General features: G+C 41.1%; 1 protein-coding gene across 6 annotated transcripts in view; it reads right to left on the bottom strand.

Annotated features, from left to right (window-relative positions):
* The window catches only part of EYA2 (EYA transcriptional coactivator and phosphatase 2), an 88,025-nt gene that overhangs the window by 30,967 nt on the left and 39,217 nt on the right, over positions 1 to 17,841 (bottom strand). For all 6 annotated transcript variants that reach the window (XM_069033929.1, XM_069033928.1, XM_069033926.1 and 3 more), the window contains exons 3-5: positions 14,970 to 15,018; positions 14,205 to 14,347; positions 11,240 to 11,356 (exon numbers count right to left, since the gene is read on the bottom strand). In XM_069033929.1, coding sequence (XP_068890030.1) covers positions 11,240 to 11,356; positions 14,205 to 14,347; positions 14,970 to 15,018 — 309 coding nt within the window. The remainder of the gene's footprint in view (positions 1 to 11,239; positions 11,357 to 14,204; positions 14,348 to 14,969; positions 15,019 to 17,841) is intronic.

Raw genomic sequence — 17,841 nt, 5'->3', positions numbered from 1 at the left:
AAACAAGAGAGAGGACTCTGCCCTCCAGAACTAATTTGTTGCCACATGTGGTCTTTAAAAAGAAAACAGCAGAGAGGAGGAAAACAGAGTGCAGGTGACTGCCAGGTACCTGGAGGCCTGGGTGTCCCCAAGGCCCAGAATGTGCTGGCTGGGAGCTGAGCCAGTGCAGGTGGGCTCAGGTGATGCTTCCTCCTGGCATTCATGCCTTGGAGGCAGCTCTGGGTGCATCAGTGTCCAGTCCCTCCTGCTTCCAGCAACCCATATGGGGAGACTGCCCAGAGCAGCATCCCAAAGACAGCAACACATTCAGCCCTTGGCATTTCCCCACTTCCCACCCATGACAGGCTTCTGCAGGTTTTCCAAAAGTCACAGGCATGCAGCAGTATGAATATATTCCTGTGGGAACAGCACTTCTCACCACTGTGAAGGAGAGTAATAGAGCCCCAGTGCTTACAGGCAAAAACAACTTTCACAGAAGACAAAACAGCTCTTGTACACCAGAGCTCAAAACAATACAGGGGGGAATTTTTGATTTTCCTAAACTGTCATTTAGAAACAATCCATCATCCTTTATTAAAGCTGTCAAGAGGGGGATGAGTTACCTCAAGGGACTCACGCTTTATGCGTAAATTGTGATGAGAACATGTTTATTGCTGTGCTACCTGCACATGATACTGCAGCTTCCTGGTTTCCAAACAGTCAGAGAGAGTGAGAAAAAGAGAGATGTGCACAGCTGGATTAAACTTACTCAGAACTTTGTACCAGCTGTGAAGAGAGAGTGTGTCCATGCACACAGAGGGCAGGTAAGGGAGCAGGGAGAAGAGGGCAGGAACTTAGGGATGAGAGGATGGGGAATGACTCGTGCTCCACAGCTTCCCACAGTGCACTGTGATTGGACCCAGTGTGGTGGATTTCACATTGTGGTTTCGTAGAATATATTTTTGCCACTTTAGCTGAGCTGCCCAGGTTCAGGTGTCCCTACAGTCCACTGCAGGCTGGCTCCCTCTGCCCAGCGGATTTTCCAAAGGAAGGACAGATTTTTTGCCTACATACTTAAATATTTGTGAGAGTGCTTTAGATATTCCTTATAAACTGAAGTTCAGCCTGGCAACTCAGGTTTTTCTCTTCTTCTGGCTCCTGTCATTGTACCCTGACCAAGGAGGACTATCATCTCAGCATTGTTTGTCTAAACTGAGATCAAACACAACCCTTTTTCTTGCCCTCCAGCAGTGCATTCAGAGATTTGAACCCCCTCCCCGAGGTACACCTTGAGAGCTGCTAAGCTCAGCATGTCTTGGCAGCTCAGTGTTACAGCAGAATAATTACAGATAAGGACACTGGGGACAACCAAACACTTGGAATTTCTTCCCAACTGAACAAGGATGAAAAACTGAGAGGAAAAAAAAATCAATTATCTGCATGGAAAAGAAAGTTCTTAAAGATTCAGGTTCAGCAGTATTTGTATTGGGAACTATTACAGCTCAGACCCTGTTCCACTTCACAGCCCAGACTGGAGAGACCATGTTTTCAATGATGCACTCTCAGTTCAAATGGCAGGAAAACAAACAAGTGCCACAGGCAACGAAGACAAAGATAAACCCTCTCTCTCCATAAACAGAGAATGAGGCCTGCTAGTCACCATTTCCGTGAGCAGCCTTGTAGAATTCAGCAGTTCAGAACACATACCAGAACCAGCCCCAAATGTTTGTTTTTCCTAAGTTGTTGATAAGAAATAAACACTTCCATAACAAAATGAATTCTGTCACGTGCAATTTCAGTTTCGCATCAGTAAATTTTACACTCAAGAAACTGGAAAATTATCAACAGATATTGCAATTTAGCCCTATTTCCCATGTAACCATTTTCCCCCCAAACACATTCCCAGGGAACAGCGCTTCTTGTAATACTCAGAGATAGACTGGAATGAAGTTTGAAAGTGGTGCTGTGTGGAATGGGGCACTCCAAGGAAGCCTCTTGGTAAGCAATGTACATGAATGCCTGGCCCCCTCCCATTTCTGCCTATTTCTATGGAACTTTTGCTTTCACATATATTGGCTTTTTTCCATGGACCTCTGAAGACAACACACAATCTCAAACTGAGGCTGGTTTTACATCTGCAATACTGCAGAGGTGAGAACAAGAGATTTGTTTCCATCTATCTTGGTAGCTCAATGCCAAGTAATTGCATTCAAACTCCCTGCAAATCAGAAACAAGCCAAGGATCTCCCCCTTTGGATCTTCTCCATATGGAATATGGCTCACATCTGTGTTCAATCAAGCCAGTTGCTAAATGTCACAATGCCCTCATTCACAGGTAGCTTAAAGAACATTTAGCTCATAATAAAACAATCTGAACTCTGAAGTAGAACAGCTCTTTTTATATCACAAACACACTCACATGGAAAGGCACTGCATGAAAGGCGTCCACATGCCAGGCATAGCCAGTGCCATGATTTTTCCTTGATAAGTAGATGTGGCCCTTCTCTATGTGAGTGTCCAAGGGCAACATGTATAGAAAAACTCTTTGTGAGCTGATTGATGTTATATTCCTATTCTCATACAGATGGATTTCATTTGCTATTTTCCCTTCATTCACTACTGAATTCGAGCATTCCAAAAAAGTCTATGCCATGGTCAATGACAATTTCAATGGTGCGTGATCTGGCCTGTGTTTCTGCAAAAACTTTTATACCAGCTTCTCACCCTCTCAGTCTCTACATCTGTCTTTCAGTCACTGCAATATCAGGCTGCATTTCTTCCCCTCCTTGCCAGGTATGAGCAAGTAAAGAAAAGAAGGGAATATTCATGGTTATTTTCAGTATATTCAGAACTAAGTTCTGGCATTGCAAAAAAAAAAAAAAAGGTTTTTTTCAGCTTATAAATGCACAGTATGATACAGGAATACTGGTGTCTTAGGGACTGGTGATTAAAAAGACAGGATGGGCCTGTGGTGTAGTTCAGATCAAAACTGCAGCAAGCTTTGAAAATCAGGTTTGTGTCCTTGTCTTTCACAGGTCAGAGGGGCCCTGACAACAGGGAGGTGTTCTCCAAGCCTCCTGTACTGCTCAAAAGAGAATAAGCTGCTATATTTAGAAGAACAGATGGTTTGTACTTTCAACATTCAACAAAATACCCAACAGTCAGAGAGAGCCAGGTTCAACACAGGTGGACAGTTTCAGTGTTTATCACAGCTCTCTGGGCAGCCAGCAGTAACTGTGAGTTCAGGAACACTTAAAAGATGCAACACTGAGGGTGGCTACCATGGGCATTTCTGAATATGTTTGTGTCATGATTTAACTCCCAAAAAATAGAATACTGAAGCTTAGACCTAAGCATTTCCTCTAGCTTGCAGACGAATCACACAATGGTTCCACAGAGAGTTCTCTCAAAGGATTATTTGACCATTTAGGACTAATAAAATAAATGCCTGCAGGGGCCAGCTGAATTGCATGGTATTTTACAAGCCTGCACATAATGGCTTGTGCATCCTGACATCATCAAGCTGTTTTCCTACAGGAAGCAATGCTGACTGTGAGTGATGCAGGCAAAGGCCCCAGTCCGCCTCCCTGCACAGTGTGCACTGCTCTGTGCTATGATCAACATCTGCCTGGAGACTTCCATGGTCATTCAGAGAGGTTCTTTGCAGTGCTTCAGCTCTCTGACAAGCTAATGTTTCCTGCAGTAAATACTGCCTTCTCCAAGCTGCTACATTTTTAGTGAGAGGTTAAGCACTCATCAAAATTACCTCCCACCAGCTATACTCTAGTGCCTTGTAAGGTTCCAAATCCTACAACATCTGCCTGCATTTACTGGGCAAGAAGACTCATAAAACCTTGCATGGTTGTCAGCTGTGGAGACATTTCAAGACTATCTGACCTGTTAAAGGAGAAGAAAAACTCAACCCATATGTATTTTGCAGCAGATTGCTCAACTGTTTGCCATTAGGCGTAATGAACCCTTCCCCAAAAAGTCTTGTATTTCTGTCTGGAAGGACTCAGACAGTGCAGGGAAGAGCACACTGCATTAACCTAGATGAAAAGCATTATTCTACAACGTTGCACCACTTGACATCACCAGTGTCTGTTAAAGGACATTGCTCCCAAAAGCATATGAACACCTCCTGCAGATGATACTCTCAGATACCCAACCCATTCAAACTAAGTCCATTTGTCTCCCACCACAATCCCATGCAGTCCTGTCAGCCTGACCAGGTGTTTGAGGGCACTCTGAATGGTGATATAAACCACATTTCATGGTTCAGTTTCTCTGAGTTGAAGCTCTTCCCCCGCCCCTGGGAGTACTCAACCCACAGAGCCTCAAAGAGCTTTAATAAGTGATGACCGGAGCAGTTTTAAGAGCCTGGCTTTTACCATCCTTTTGAGCTTGATCACCTGTATAGCTCAATCCAGATCAACAGTGGTGTTGAAAGTGCTGGGATGGTTTATAGTTACTCTCAGGATTTGAACCATGGGAATGCAGTTAGATTTTACTGTACTTTGAGAAAGTGTTTTTAACCACTTCTATCTAACAATGCTACAGCTATAGAAGGCAACCACACTGGACTCTCTTCAAAAACACATCACAAAGAAATGTTTGGGGCCAGAAAGTGGACATCCTTACAGCAAGGATGTAGAGCATTTTGATGCAATACCTTGCTGAAAAAAACAACCAGCAAAACTGACTGTATTTGGGTGACTCCATCGACACCACAGTATAAAGACTCCTACAGCTGCAGTTTCATCTGGGACACAATCCTTCACTGATGGATAACAAGACATGATAAAGGAAAGCTGGATTTGCCACCTCCTATGCTAATTAGTGGCCATGAACCTCCAGTTCCCAGGTCAGCATTCAAATTTTAAGTAGCCTTGTCACAATTACTGTCATGCCATTGGGGATAAAAACATGCCCTGCCAGCATAGCTGTGTATTTAGCAATTCTCTTCCTCTTGAGCAAAGTAAATCTCCAAATACCAGAGGAAAAGAGGGAGCTGGTCAGTACATCTCCACTCTTTGACCTATTACCTAGGAACCCTGTAAGCCTCAACTGAGTACTCTAGATCCAGGCATTTGTCCTGAGGCTTTTCCAGCCTCCATGCACTGCTTCAGCACTGCAGGGGCTGCAGGAGAGGAGACACAACAGTGGCCAACAGAGGATGCTCAGAGTAAGAAACTCGACAACAGGAGAGTGATCTTTGTCCTGGTAAAGCCTTGTCAGCTTCAATTAATCTGCCAGTTACAGACTTTCTAAGTCAAATTTTTTATCCTCCTCTTTTTGTCTGTAATAACTCAATGGGCTCTTCTTCAGACAGTGCAGGTATTCTTGTAGTTCTAGAGGTCACAGTACTGCAGTGCAGAAGTGTCAGAGTTTAAACTCTGCCAATGCAAACAGAAGGGGCATCCAAATTACATATAAAAAGGCCCATGCAAGGGTGTTATCCAGTGCCAGTAGAGCAGTTCAGAACCTCCTGAGCTGCACAGCCTGTGCTGACTGAAGCAGGGTCAGGCTGAACTTGTCCACAAACATCATCCCAGTCTCTCATCTATTTTTCCACACAGCATTACCTCACACAGTGAGTGGAAATGAGATACAACAAAAGCAGTACCAATACTGCACAGCATCATGAATCTGATGTTTTCTAACTTTCAAATGCCTATGTAGGTATGATGTTTCTTGATACAGATTCTTATATGTAATTTTACACTAGCTCTTCTATTGCCTTCTAGACATTTTCAAAATCATTAGGTATACTGAATCAATTATTCAGTGAAGCTTCCATAACATTTTAGCATATTCTTTGCCAAGTGCACTATAAGCTGAATAATCAAGGCCAAGTTCAAGATTTCCCAAGCTGTTATCATCCTATGTTTTTGCATTTTTTTATATCCTACAGAAGCAATGAAAATAGAATCCACAAAGAGAAGTCTCTGTGACATCTGAACATCTTTGTGACTGTTTTCTATGCCGATTTTGCTCATTAACCGATGCTTTGAGATTTCTATCTGACCTTCACAAATGCTCCCAAGACAGTCAAGCAGCAGGTTAGGGAAATGTAACTTCTTTCTTTGTAGATTCCCCCTTTCTCAGCACACAAACTTTTCTTTGTATTTTCCTTATCCAGTCCCTTTACTGTTGCCCCTACCTTACTGATTCATGACTGTCACAGCTGCTCCCATCTCCCTAGTGCCACCCTCTGCAAGCCTGATGACAGAGTCACACAAAACTCTCAAGCAGACACAAGATACCTCCAAAGTAAACGCTCTGCCCCAGAGAAGATTCCTGTTATGACTGTACCAGTTAATATTTAAATTCCATGACACGGGAAGAGTTAGAGCAGAGCTTTCCCCTTGGGTAGCAGTAGCACAGATCCTTGCAGCCTACAGTGCATCACTGTCAACACCTTCACCTCTCCCACGGACTTCCCTCTCCTAGAAGTCAGCTCGTTTTAAAACAAAGTAAATGGAGCACAGTCAGCCCCTGGTGTTTAAAAATCTTTGAAAGGGAGACTGTGCTGTTATTCTGAGGAACGCTGTATTTACACTGTAGAAAGTGAGGTCTGACCCCTCCTGAAGAGAGGCCTCTCCCTGCTGAACCCACCACGGAGTGGAGCACAACTTTACTGCCATGCTTTTAGACTGCAATTAATGCAAACCAGCTGTGAAGCAGAAGCTTTTGAAAGAGGCTGCTCGTTTTCTACTGAGGTTTTAATTTTATCAATCTAAGGCATCTGAGTGACAGTTTGCTGAGAACATACTCTCACCTTCCTTTATTTTCTGGGACTTCATATGGATTCACTATCTGTATGCCAAAGTGTAATCCACATTTCTCAGGTGTACTTTGAAATTTCATCACTATTTTCATCACCAAGTACTTCAAGCTTAAAACTAAACATGGACTTCCTTTGCAAAATTCATGCAGGTAGAGGTAACTGTTCATGCTAAATTGGTATTTATGACCTTGTATTAAATTTTTAACACACAAATTGGCACACAACTGCAAGAACATTCTGACATCTCTTGGGAAAAAAAAATTGTCTAGATTATCCAGTTATCAACAAGGGTCAAAATGTTTTCAGCATAAGAAAACATTTTAATTGATTAATTATTCAGATTTTACTTGTTCTCAGGCCAGAAGAACAATTCATAACCAATTCACTCCACAAACATAAGCAATATATATATAATTAATCCACTTTAAATCAGTGTTGCACAAAAGAAATGCTAATTTCTATTCATTCACTACTTAACAGCTCATCAGAAGGGCTCTACAAAGAAAACAAACGTTCAGTAGTAGCAAAGAATTTCACTGCATAGGTCTTAGGTCTCAAATTTATGTCTGTCCCAAGCTCAATACTGCTTAGCAATTCCTTGGCAAAGTGAAGTTATCCCGGTTACATAACTGATTTTTCCTTTGTAATGTAAAAAGTATTTTGTGGGTAGATAGATTTGGATATTAAAAAAACCCAAAAAAGCAGTCAAATCTTTTCCTGCCCAACAACAGCATCCTCAGTGGTCTCTGGCCAGTTTTAACTGTTGTGCAACTTCATAGTTTCATACCAGCTGTCATTTTAGCAATTATAACTGAAGCGCAAGGCATTGTCTAGGAATTAATGACAAGCTGAGAAGAGATGGCCTAATGTGCAATCAAGGGGTAGCACATGCTCTTGCAACCACAGGAAATGCTCTGTAAGCTGGCTGTTACTGCACTCTCTGCAGAGCTGATGGGTTTCTGGGTTAACTAATGTGCTGGCACAATTTTCTCTTTGTATTTTACATAGCTCACTAAATGCTAAGTTTCTTATATTCCAAAGATTTCTCCCCTGCCCTCAGCAACAAGCAGTCTCCTCAAACACCAGTTAAGACAGTAAGTTTTGGGGGGCAGAACTGGAAGATCATCTTTGTGTCTCCTGTTCTGTTTCTATCATTGAATAATAATTTTACCAGAAGTCTGAGCAAATCACTGAACTGCTAAATTGTCAGAAAATGTAAACTTAAAAAAATGTGTGCTAAAAAGCAAAATATATTTCTAATACCAAGCCCAAGGTGTTTGGTGATTTGGTGCTGTAATTGAACACTTATATGAGGATTGATTAAGAAATGAAATGGAACTTGAAGAAACATTTTTCTCAGCATGACAAATTTACCACTTTAAAGGCAAAATCTAATGCAAGCTGTTGCCTCCTCTCCAGATTCATGACTCTAAAAGTGAGTGCTATCCCCAGACTGGCCACATGCATATTTCAGATATCTTCATTATGAAATAAATAATGTTGTCAATGCAATACTGACATGGAACAACACTGTACACAGCACTGGTTAAAAAGAAAAAGAAGAGAGGAAAAAAGTCACTCCTTCAGAGCAAATATGTGAATACCAGATTTCAGTCTGAATGTTACCTGAAGCCTGATGATATCCATTGCTACATGCCCATTAAAATCTTTATGTCAAGCCACAGCACCTTTGCAATATGATTTTGTGTCATTTTTATGAGCTATGGACCTTGCTAATCTCATCTTCTATATTTATATATCTGTGTGACAACTTACATTAGCTTTTTGGCTTACAAACTCTTCCACAATCAATTTAGTTTCATGCTAGGGAAGCATGAAAATACATTTCCCCTTCTGGCTGGCTGTAAAATAGCTTTTTTTCTTTACCACTTACTGACCAAAAGAATATTACATCTTCATTCTTGCTCTTCAGTGGATCCTGTACTCACTCAAGAACCAGCATACAACTGACAGCTGGAGTTCAAGATGAGAAGCTGAATGCTACCCCTTTACACCTGCATCACCTGTGTTTGTACTGCAAACAAACAGACCTTAACAGAGAGCAGAATTTGGCTTCAGAAGTACTGATTTACTGATCACAGCCTCACAGGTATCCCAGCCAGCCAGTGCTGCTGCCAAACATCAGAGGGAACAAACCAGCACCAACTATGCTGGCACTTACTGAAGGACAGCATTTGTCCTAGAGCCCTGTATGACAAAAATTTGTCACCCAAGAGGTCATCTATTCCTTGGTGAGTGGTGTAACACCTACAACGGGCACTTATTTGCTGCTGGAACTCTTATCTGAGGGGACAGTGAGGACGAACCATGAGGAACAGTGAGGAACAATCTGACCACCCACAGATGAGTTCACTATTTTGCTCTGGGAGCTGGTCCTCAGTGGAAGCAAACAATACAAACTTATTTCACTTTTGTACCTGAGCTATTACCACCTTACAATACTTGCAGAGAATACCTTAAAAAAAGTATTTTTTTCCTTACACTTTACACTACACAACTGAGGAGCAGTTGGAGATATCTTTTCTTTCTGAGCCCCTGACCATCACCCTCTTCATGATCTCTCTTCCTGTATCATGCAAAAAACATTTTGTCCTTGAACTGGGAGTTAGGAGCTTGACTCTTCAAGTCATTTTTATAAAAATATATCAATAAAAGTTGGCCCATTTCAGCTGGTTTAGCCCATCACCAGCAAAGTCTCAGTGGTCCTGGAGCTGGGTGGCACAGAGAGCTGCCTGCTCGCATTTGGGAGCCATCACCTCCCCACCCCCAAGTGCTGTGGCGTGGGAAAGCCCTGAGCCCACATTCCTCGGTAGCACTCAGCACAGGAAGGCTCCTGGCTCCTCACTCAAACCTTTCACTAGCACTCAGCAAGGTAAATAAACCATACAGTCAGGGAGCTTCAGACTGTTCCTCTCACAAGCGAGAAGAAGGGTGGAAATATTTGTTTACTCCTGCCCCCTGTGCCTTGGAGTAAGCACCTGCCACTTGCAGAAACTGTTTTCTCCTGTTTTCTTTTGCATTAAAGGCTTAGTGAGCTGGCTGAAACGATCATCCTGGAATAAATATCTGAAAAGAAGTGATTTCACTTAAAACCACAGCATCACCCTAGGGCACATTCATGCTCATACACACAGCTCTCCTCAGCCTGTTTTGGTACAACTCATGGCTGTGTCACTGCTGCTTCCAAGTGTAACATTTTCAAGGGCTGATGCACAACCCTAAACCTCCTGACTGAACAATGGGGGCACCTTAAAAACCTGAGCCCTAAGAAAGTCAAGAGTCTGCCTTCTCAAACAGCTCAGCCAGCCAACAGAGCACACATATGGAAGTAGGACAGCTGAAACCTGTAGGAGTCAAGGTGACAATAAACCCCAAACCCACAGGTTATCTTGCTTTTTGGTTTTTTTTGTGTCACATCCAGCACAGGTGTCTTCAGCAAGTATTATGAGGTATTCAAGCCCCAAAAACCACCTCTGTGTTAGAGATAACGTGCTCTGACAAAACTAGCAGGTGATGCCTCAGCCAAGGGTCCACTCTTAGCCTTCAGCTTTTTCAGATAATTTCTGGAATAAAACAGATTTTACCTTGTTTTCCCTGTTTTCATAACTATTTAGGATTTTAGTTGGTCTCAGAATAAAAGCGGATGTGCATGCCCACCTTTCACTTTTGGGATTGAGAAGAATTAAGAGAATTAAGACACAGTTTTGCAATGGGGCAGCTAAATATAATGTCTCAAAAGGGCCTTCTGCATAAAACCCTCAACAATATAAAAAAGCAAAGTGACAGACTTGATCTCTCCCCCCTTCCACAGCTTCTACAAGCGTTTGGGAAAGACATGCAATTCCTCTTTGTTCTCCCAACCCTTGGAAAATCTCACAGGGGAGGACAAAGCCAAGGCACAGCTTTATCTTCATGTGCATTCGTCTCTCCTCAAGCAGACTCACTCTCATTTTTTTAGTATCAAAGTACCAGCTTTAAAAAAAAATAGTAGGGAGAATATACAGCAGTTTAAGCACAGAGCAGTTTGTTCAGGTCAGCACAAGGCAGAAAGAAGCATAATACTGACAGGACTGTTTACATGAAGTGTAAAACCACCTTTGTTTTGCTTCCATCAGAATGCAGGAATCCACACTAACACAACAATCCCAGGTATGCAGTCACAGAACTAATTAAAAAAGAGAAAACACAGTTTCTGCAGAAACACAAAGCTCATATTGATCATAGGTGAAATTCTGCTAGGACATAATACTGTTAAAGCCAGTCCCTCAGCCAGAAATCAACGCCTTGATGAGCAAAACAGATCAACCAGAGACTTACCTCCTTCCCTACACTGACTGCCTGCACCTACAAGCTTTCCACAGCAACTGCAGGAGGAGAACTGGCCCAGCACGGGGCTGTGGGATTCTGAGTGCCCACAGCACATCCTGCCAGGCACTGGGCTGCACTCACCGTGCATCTGGTACGTGTACGGGGCCTGTCCCGCCGTCGGGGTGCTGAAGCTGGAGCCATAGCTGAGAAATCCACCCTGTCCTGGGGAGTGGCTCAGGCTGTCCTCTGTTTTAATGCCTTTGGGGTACACAGTGGGAACCAAGAGCAGAACATGAGTGCTTGTCATATGAAGATGTAAAAAAGCAAGTGTAGGAATTAACAAATTTTCAGCTGGATTTTAACCTAATAAACTCTTTTTTTTTCATTTTCTTTTACACACACACACACACACACAAATATATATATATGTTTAACTATTTGCATTACCCAAACAGTTCTCTTAACAGCCAAACAAACTCATCACAAATTGTATTTGAGTCACGTACATCCTGTATCCACACCCAAAAGCACTTTTGCTAAGATAGGTAAACACGAATAATGTTGCTTTCAAAAACAATTTCTGAACATATAGTTTTGTTATAGAATTGAAGAAACTCACTGACTCATAAATCTTCTGAAGAGTTATCAGATGCAGGCAATGATTAACAATGGAACAGGACCTTTAGCAAAATAACCTCAAGATTTCTGTTCTCAAAAGAGTTATTTTTTACTTTCATTATATTTTCAGCTTTCGTATCAAAACATTTATTGGCAAGTCCTACAGGAGGGTTATCATCTACTCAGTTAGATAGAACATACAGTTCAGGAACAATAGGTAAGCCCTGAAGCCACAAAAATCTTTTCATTTCTAAAACCAGGCAATTAAACTGACAATTTATAGGGGGAACAACAATAGCTGAATTAAACATTGCAAGATGAAACCCTTGCTGGTAATGAAAGGGGTATATTTTATTCTGAGATGCTGCTGAGATTGTACAGCTGTATTATTAAAATAAACAGCTCAAAGGTGCAACATATTATGAACCCTTTGGCTGTGATCCTTCCCTCCTTTGCATCCTATTTGCACAACAAAAAATGGCCATTGGACACATCCTGGGAGCTGGGATTAAAAAAAGACCCTGCTGATGTTTGGGCCTTGGATTTACACACTTTCCAGGCTGCTGTCAGCTTTTAGCACGTGTAGGCAAACTCACCAAAAGATAAGTTGGATTCAGGTGCCTTTCCCCAAACACGCTGCTCTCTAGCTTAACGAGTCTTCGAAGCAACGAGTCTGTGCTCGCTCAGGTTTGGAATAAGTCCTCCCAGATAATGTTTTCTCTCATAGAAATCACTAATTTTAGCTTTAGGTGAGAAGAACTGCGATGCAGTTTGAGCACAAGTTTGTAACAAGACGACTGTGAAAGGCAGGAAGTTTATTTGGACTCTTAGGGGACAAGTGCTGGTGCAAGTGTGTGGCTTCATCACTGCTGGGGAAGAGAAGTGTGTGCAGAGAAGCCCCTCTTCCCAACATCCTGTGCTTTTCAATTCCATCAGCACTCCAGCATTCAACCTACCCCAGTTACAATCAATCTTCAGCGAATGGGCCTCTTTGGAAGCCTAAAAATCGTTGTCAGACAGCAAAATAACTTAGCACCAAATTAATTTCCACATAATGTTCTGTTTTGTCTAGAAACTGGCTGAGTTTTATTTTTTGTGCCTAAAACCAATACTGCCTCATTGTTCTTGGTTGTCAGCCAGGTGGAGTTTTTCATATGCTGCGTTGAGTATCTTAAAGAGGGTGTATGGGCTGGGGGAGGGAAACCACTGCTCAAGGATGCTAAGAGGTCACCCACAGGATTTATAAGCAGCATATGGGCCTGACACATGTATGCCCTAAAGCCTCCAGGCAGTAGCAAATGGCTCTACTTTCACCTGCTCTAACAGGACAACTGTTTAGAGTTTTCCTTGGAAGTCAGCCAGCTGATGCAAACACACAAATAGCTCCAGGAAAGGGTCTCAAAACATTCCTCTCATCATCCTGGTAGAGTTTTGGCTCTGCTAAGGCCACTTCCCCAGCCTTCCAGCCTGCTGCACTAAATTTCCCTTCAGTAAAAGCTTTGTCAAAGGCTGTATAAAAACTTCGTTGGGAAGAGATACTGTATTTGCCAAATAAAGGAAGGTGTTTAAGAGCACAAGAGAAAAGAGGAGTGGAAAGAAAACTATGAAGCCATCTGAACGGTGCAAGACAGCCCTCATGGGAGTAGCCAGAAGTAAGAAGCCCAAGGCTTTCTGTTAAAGAGCTGTACCTAAACAAGAGCAACATCTCTGTGGTCTTTAGGAGTAGAAAGAACTTTAAGCTTCCTCAAGAGTTCAGTATTCCCATGCAGAGCTTGAAGACACTTAAGGCTTGGTTTACCAGGCATTTCTCTGTCAGGAGTGCTGGTTTAATTAGTTCCCTGTGCGAATCCCCCAGCTGCTCCTGCCCAGCACTGTCTCCCCACAGCTGTTGGCAAGGCTGTGCAGAAAAGCAGGGAACAAAGCTGACTGGGGTTAGAAATGTTGACTGCACATATATATCCATTTAAACACAAAGTGTCTTCCAAAACCAATGTACTCTGTAATATTTCACCCATGCCTTATTCTGCTCTGCATTTTGGTTCTTCTGTAGTAATAGACAAAAATTTTTTCTCAAAGTAGCTTGTGTCATTGAGACTTCAGGAAGAACCAAGGAAGGCAAAGTATGGTTTTCATAAATATCATATTTTAGTGTACTTTGTCTTGACAGGGAATCATGGGAACACTCACCAGCTACTACTAAGCAGCACATCCTACTGAACCGAAATTTATCATATCCTACTGCTGAGTGTCTCCAAACCTACCCAGTTGTAAAAACATAACCCATGATATGAAGAGCTGATAGGTAGTTCAAAGTAAACCCAACATTTTTAAAGTCAGACTTTCCTCTAAACCTGTGAAGAGAACGTTGCTAAGACACAAATGACACTTCACTCTAAAGCTTAAAGACTTCAAAGATATTTTGCTAGCTATATTTGGCTACATTTTGAGGACGATGTCCTCACAGGTACCACGACTCTGGAGTACTCACTGTAGGAGGGTATTCCATAGGGCTGCCCTGGAGGAGGATAGGCAGTGTATGCAGCAGCCTGCTGGATTCCCGGGCTGTACTGAGTCTGTCCATACGTTGCCATTGTGGGGAACGATGGAACTGTCACTATATGGGGATAATGTCTATTCAGAACAAGAAAACAGAAGGGTTTAAGGCAATAGTTAGTGTACATGATCTTCTAGAGCACAAGTAGAACAGTTCTAGACACCTTGCTAAAGTGACATCCAACACAGGATGCTGAATATTTTGGGAACGTGGAATTGACTGGACTGAAGCAAAAGTATGTTTCGGCACATGGCTCCTGATATGAGCTATCAGATTAAGGCACCTAAATGCATGGGGACTTTAAGACAGTGCAAGATAATATGCAAGTTAAAAATATAAAATAAAATTAACACTGATTTTTCATGTTTCATTTTGAATTTGACAAACAAGTGAGTGCAATGGGAAACCTCTGACATTTCAACACATCCCCTCTGTGGTCACTCATAAACACAACAATATTCAATCTGATAAGGTTTGGATTCCCAGAGGTACAAAAAGCACAGCTCATAGTACTGCAAACCTTATTTCACTCCCCATCCAAGAAGATTAAGAACCAGCTACTTCACTGTGCCAGAGATGTGCAGGGGAACAGGTGGATGGGCTTAGGGCAGATGTTTTTTAAGGTGACAGAAGTCTGCACAAAATGGCAGTTCAGCAAAACACGGCTTTTAAATTACAGCACTTGGCACGAGCACTCACTTTGTGGTGTACAGATGGAGAGGACACTGCGGTGCTGCTTTGCTGCTGCCTGGAAAACAAAATTAAAGGGTCTTAGATTTTCTTCATCTTCTGTTCTATGGCCAAGCTGATACAATTGTTTTTACCACTGCTGGTTTGAAAAAAAAAATATACAGGAATCAAAAGACTTTTTATTTTTTATTTAATATTCCCAAACCGAAGTAGGTAAGAAAGATACTCTCTGCCTAACAACAAATATAGATTTAGTTTTTAACTGAGGGTGATACCAGTTGATGGAACTACCAGTTTCTTCTTCTCATGGGACCGATATTAATCATGAAGCTGGGCTTTGAAGCAGTGACTCATATGCTGAAGGCCATAAAAGCCAATACTATGATTGCTGAAGTGATTTAAGCTCACTGCACATTTTGCTCTTTTGCTTTTTTTGGTACTCTCCTAGACCATGACTCACTTTCTTTAATGTCCATTAAAATATATAAAATAATAGCAAATATTAGAAATACATCATAAATCTCCTTTATTTGAATTTTTTGATTTACCTATAGCATACCTTATTGAACTACCAGCAATCAAAAATTAATTCAGCAGAAAACCTATCATACAAGTTATATGTGCAAGATGCCTTCTAATGGACCAAACAGTTGTGTCCTGTAACAGCACCAAAGAAAACTGTGCTACCAGCTTTATTCAGATATAAATTAAGATTTACCTAATTAAAAACTAAAAAAAAAAAAAAAAAAAAAAAGCTAAATTAAAACCTGCAAGATGCCTGCACGTTGTACTGAAAACATCATACCAAAATGCCACCATGTGTGTTTTGCAGGTTGCCTCCACAGTGCCATCCAAACTTTGCTTATTGGTTCCTGGCTGGAGCTGTCATTAATTCAGCACTATAAATGCCAAAACACTCTCACAATCATCAATAATGACATGAGGCACAACTGAGTCAGCCTCTGTGTCTCCTGGCTGCATCAATGAACACACCAGAAACTCCACATGTCTTCTCCACCCACCTTCAGTGACCAGAACAGCAAAACTTCCTTTGTTCAGACACTGGCCAGTTGGCAAATTAAACATTTAAACCATTTTTCATTTAATGAAATATTCAAGTACATATGAAGTCTAAATACATGCAAATAGTCCTGTGGGTCTGGGTAACTTGTGCAATAAACATGGACGGAATGACCAAAAAGATTCAACATGCTCACATCTGAAATGTTTGTTCTTCCTGATTCAGACCTCTTTTGAAATTGTTCTTTTGTACACAACCCTTTTTCACAACATTTTACACAGCTTGATCATTTTACACGATAACATGGAGATTACACCAAACTATTTTTAAAAACACTGCCATTTCACCTGGTAACTTTTTAGACTAAATATCAATAAAAATTGCATCATCATGAGTTCTTACTAAAAATATTAATTACTAGGTATCATTCTTTTTTTAGAATGTTAATTTATGTAATTAATGGTGAAACCTATACAGGCCTAATCATTAACAGGATCACCTTAATCACTAACAGAAACAAAACCAGAAAGACTCTTTCCTCAAACCCCTGCAACCCCCCAACACCTTAGAAAAGTAAAACCCATCTGCAACTCTACTTTAGTTTCTGTACATATAAAATGTGGTACAGTGACCTATTTCCCAAGCAACAGGCACAGAGGTTTGGTTTAAAATACTGACAAAGGACAGCGTTATACAAATGTACATATTATTGACAAAGGATAATGTTATACAAACTTATCTACTCACACTGAAAAAAGACTGGGTTTAAATCCAAAACTGGGCTCACCTGAATCACCTTCAAACTCACTATGAAAAATTTGCTTTGACTTACCTGAAAGAAAACAGTTTAGAAAATTAGATTTTTAGACTGTGAAAACAAGTACTACACCATTTCTGTCTCTTTTGCATTGAATAAACAGACATTTTAGAATTAATTCCTTTAATTCATAATTTTAATTACATCAAAAGTCCAGCAGAACAGTTTGAGCACAAGCCTCATTTCTTTTCTCTTTGCAAAACATGACAGCTTCAAATTTTTTATTTTGGTACAGAGCAAATAAGTTTGCCAAGAACGCCAAGAAGGAATTTACTGTGTGTGAATATGCAATATGCTACTGTCATTGACAAGGCAGAGTTGATTCTACAGGCAAATTGTGCACTTGAAAATTATATTTATATAACTGCACATGAAAACAACAGGCCAGACAGCTACATGGACATCTAAATGAGTAAGTATTATGACTAGACTTGCTAAATTTAATACTGTATGTGTAATACAGAGCACAAATTTGTGTGCATTTATTACATTAAGAGCTCTGTCAGTCTAAGAATTGTCAAACACACAAGTATTTTCCTGTTCTCTGAATTAACAAGAAGTATTTTCAAGGGAAAGAGCACAATCTTGGTAGCACAGGGGATCATTCTGTAGCAAAAACACCATAATATTTCTATAAGAAACAAATCAACATGAGCTGTCACTGGCAAACTGGTGTCCAACAGTACAGCTCCTGTGTCGGCTCTTATTTATATCACATAATAAAAAACCAGTTCCTGCACCAAGATGTTTACAAAATGATGTACCTAAAAATCATTTCTAGCTCTAATCTTTTGTGCAAACAGGAACATTTAAAAGGATGTTTCCTTTAGGCTGTTACTCCTTCTACTGCTCTTGTAAATAGGCACTCATGATGTACGTGATTTAATCACGCAATTCCTAATCCCTCAGCAAACGTGCAAACAAAACATCTCCTGGGCTTCTAAGAGCCTATAAATGAAGGGTTAAATGTACTACTAAAACATAATAGCCAGTGCCTTTTCCTAACTCTCCTCTACCAGGAAGGCTGACAGATCCTTACCGCA

The sequence above is a fragment of the Aphelocoma coerulescens genome, chromosome 20, assembly GCF_041296385.1.
Source record: "Aphelocoma coerulescens isolate FSJ_1873_10779 chromosome 20, UR_Acoe_1.0, whole genome shotgun sequence".
Classification (NCBI taxonomy): domain Eukaryota; kingdom Metazoa; phylum Chordata; class Aves; order Passeriformes; family Corvidae; genus Aphelocoma; species Aphelocoma coerulescens.
Note: the sequence above shows the minus strand (reverse complement) of the source record. Positions and strands in the feature narration are given on the sequence as shown.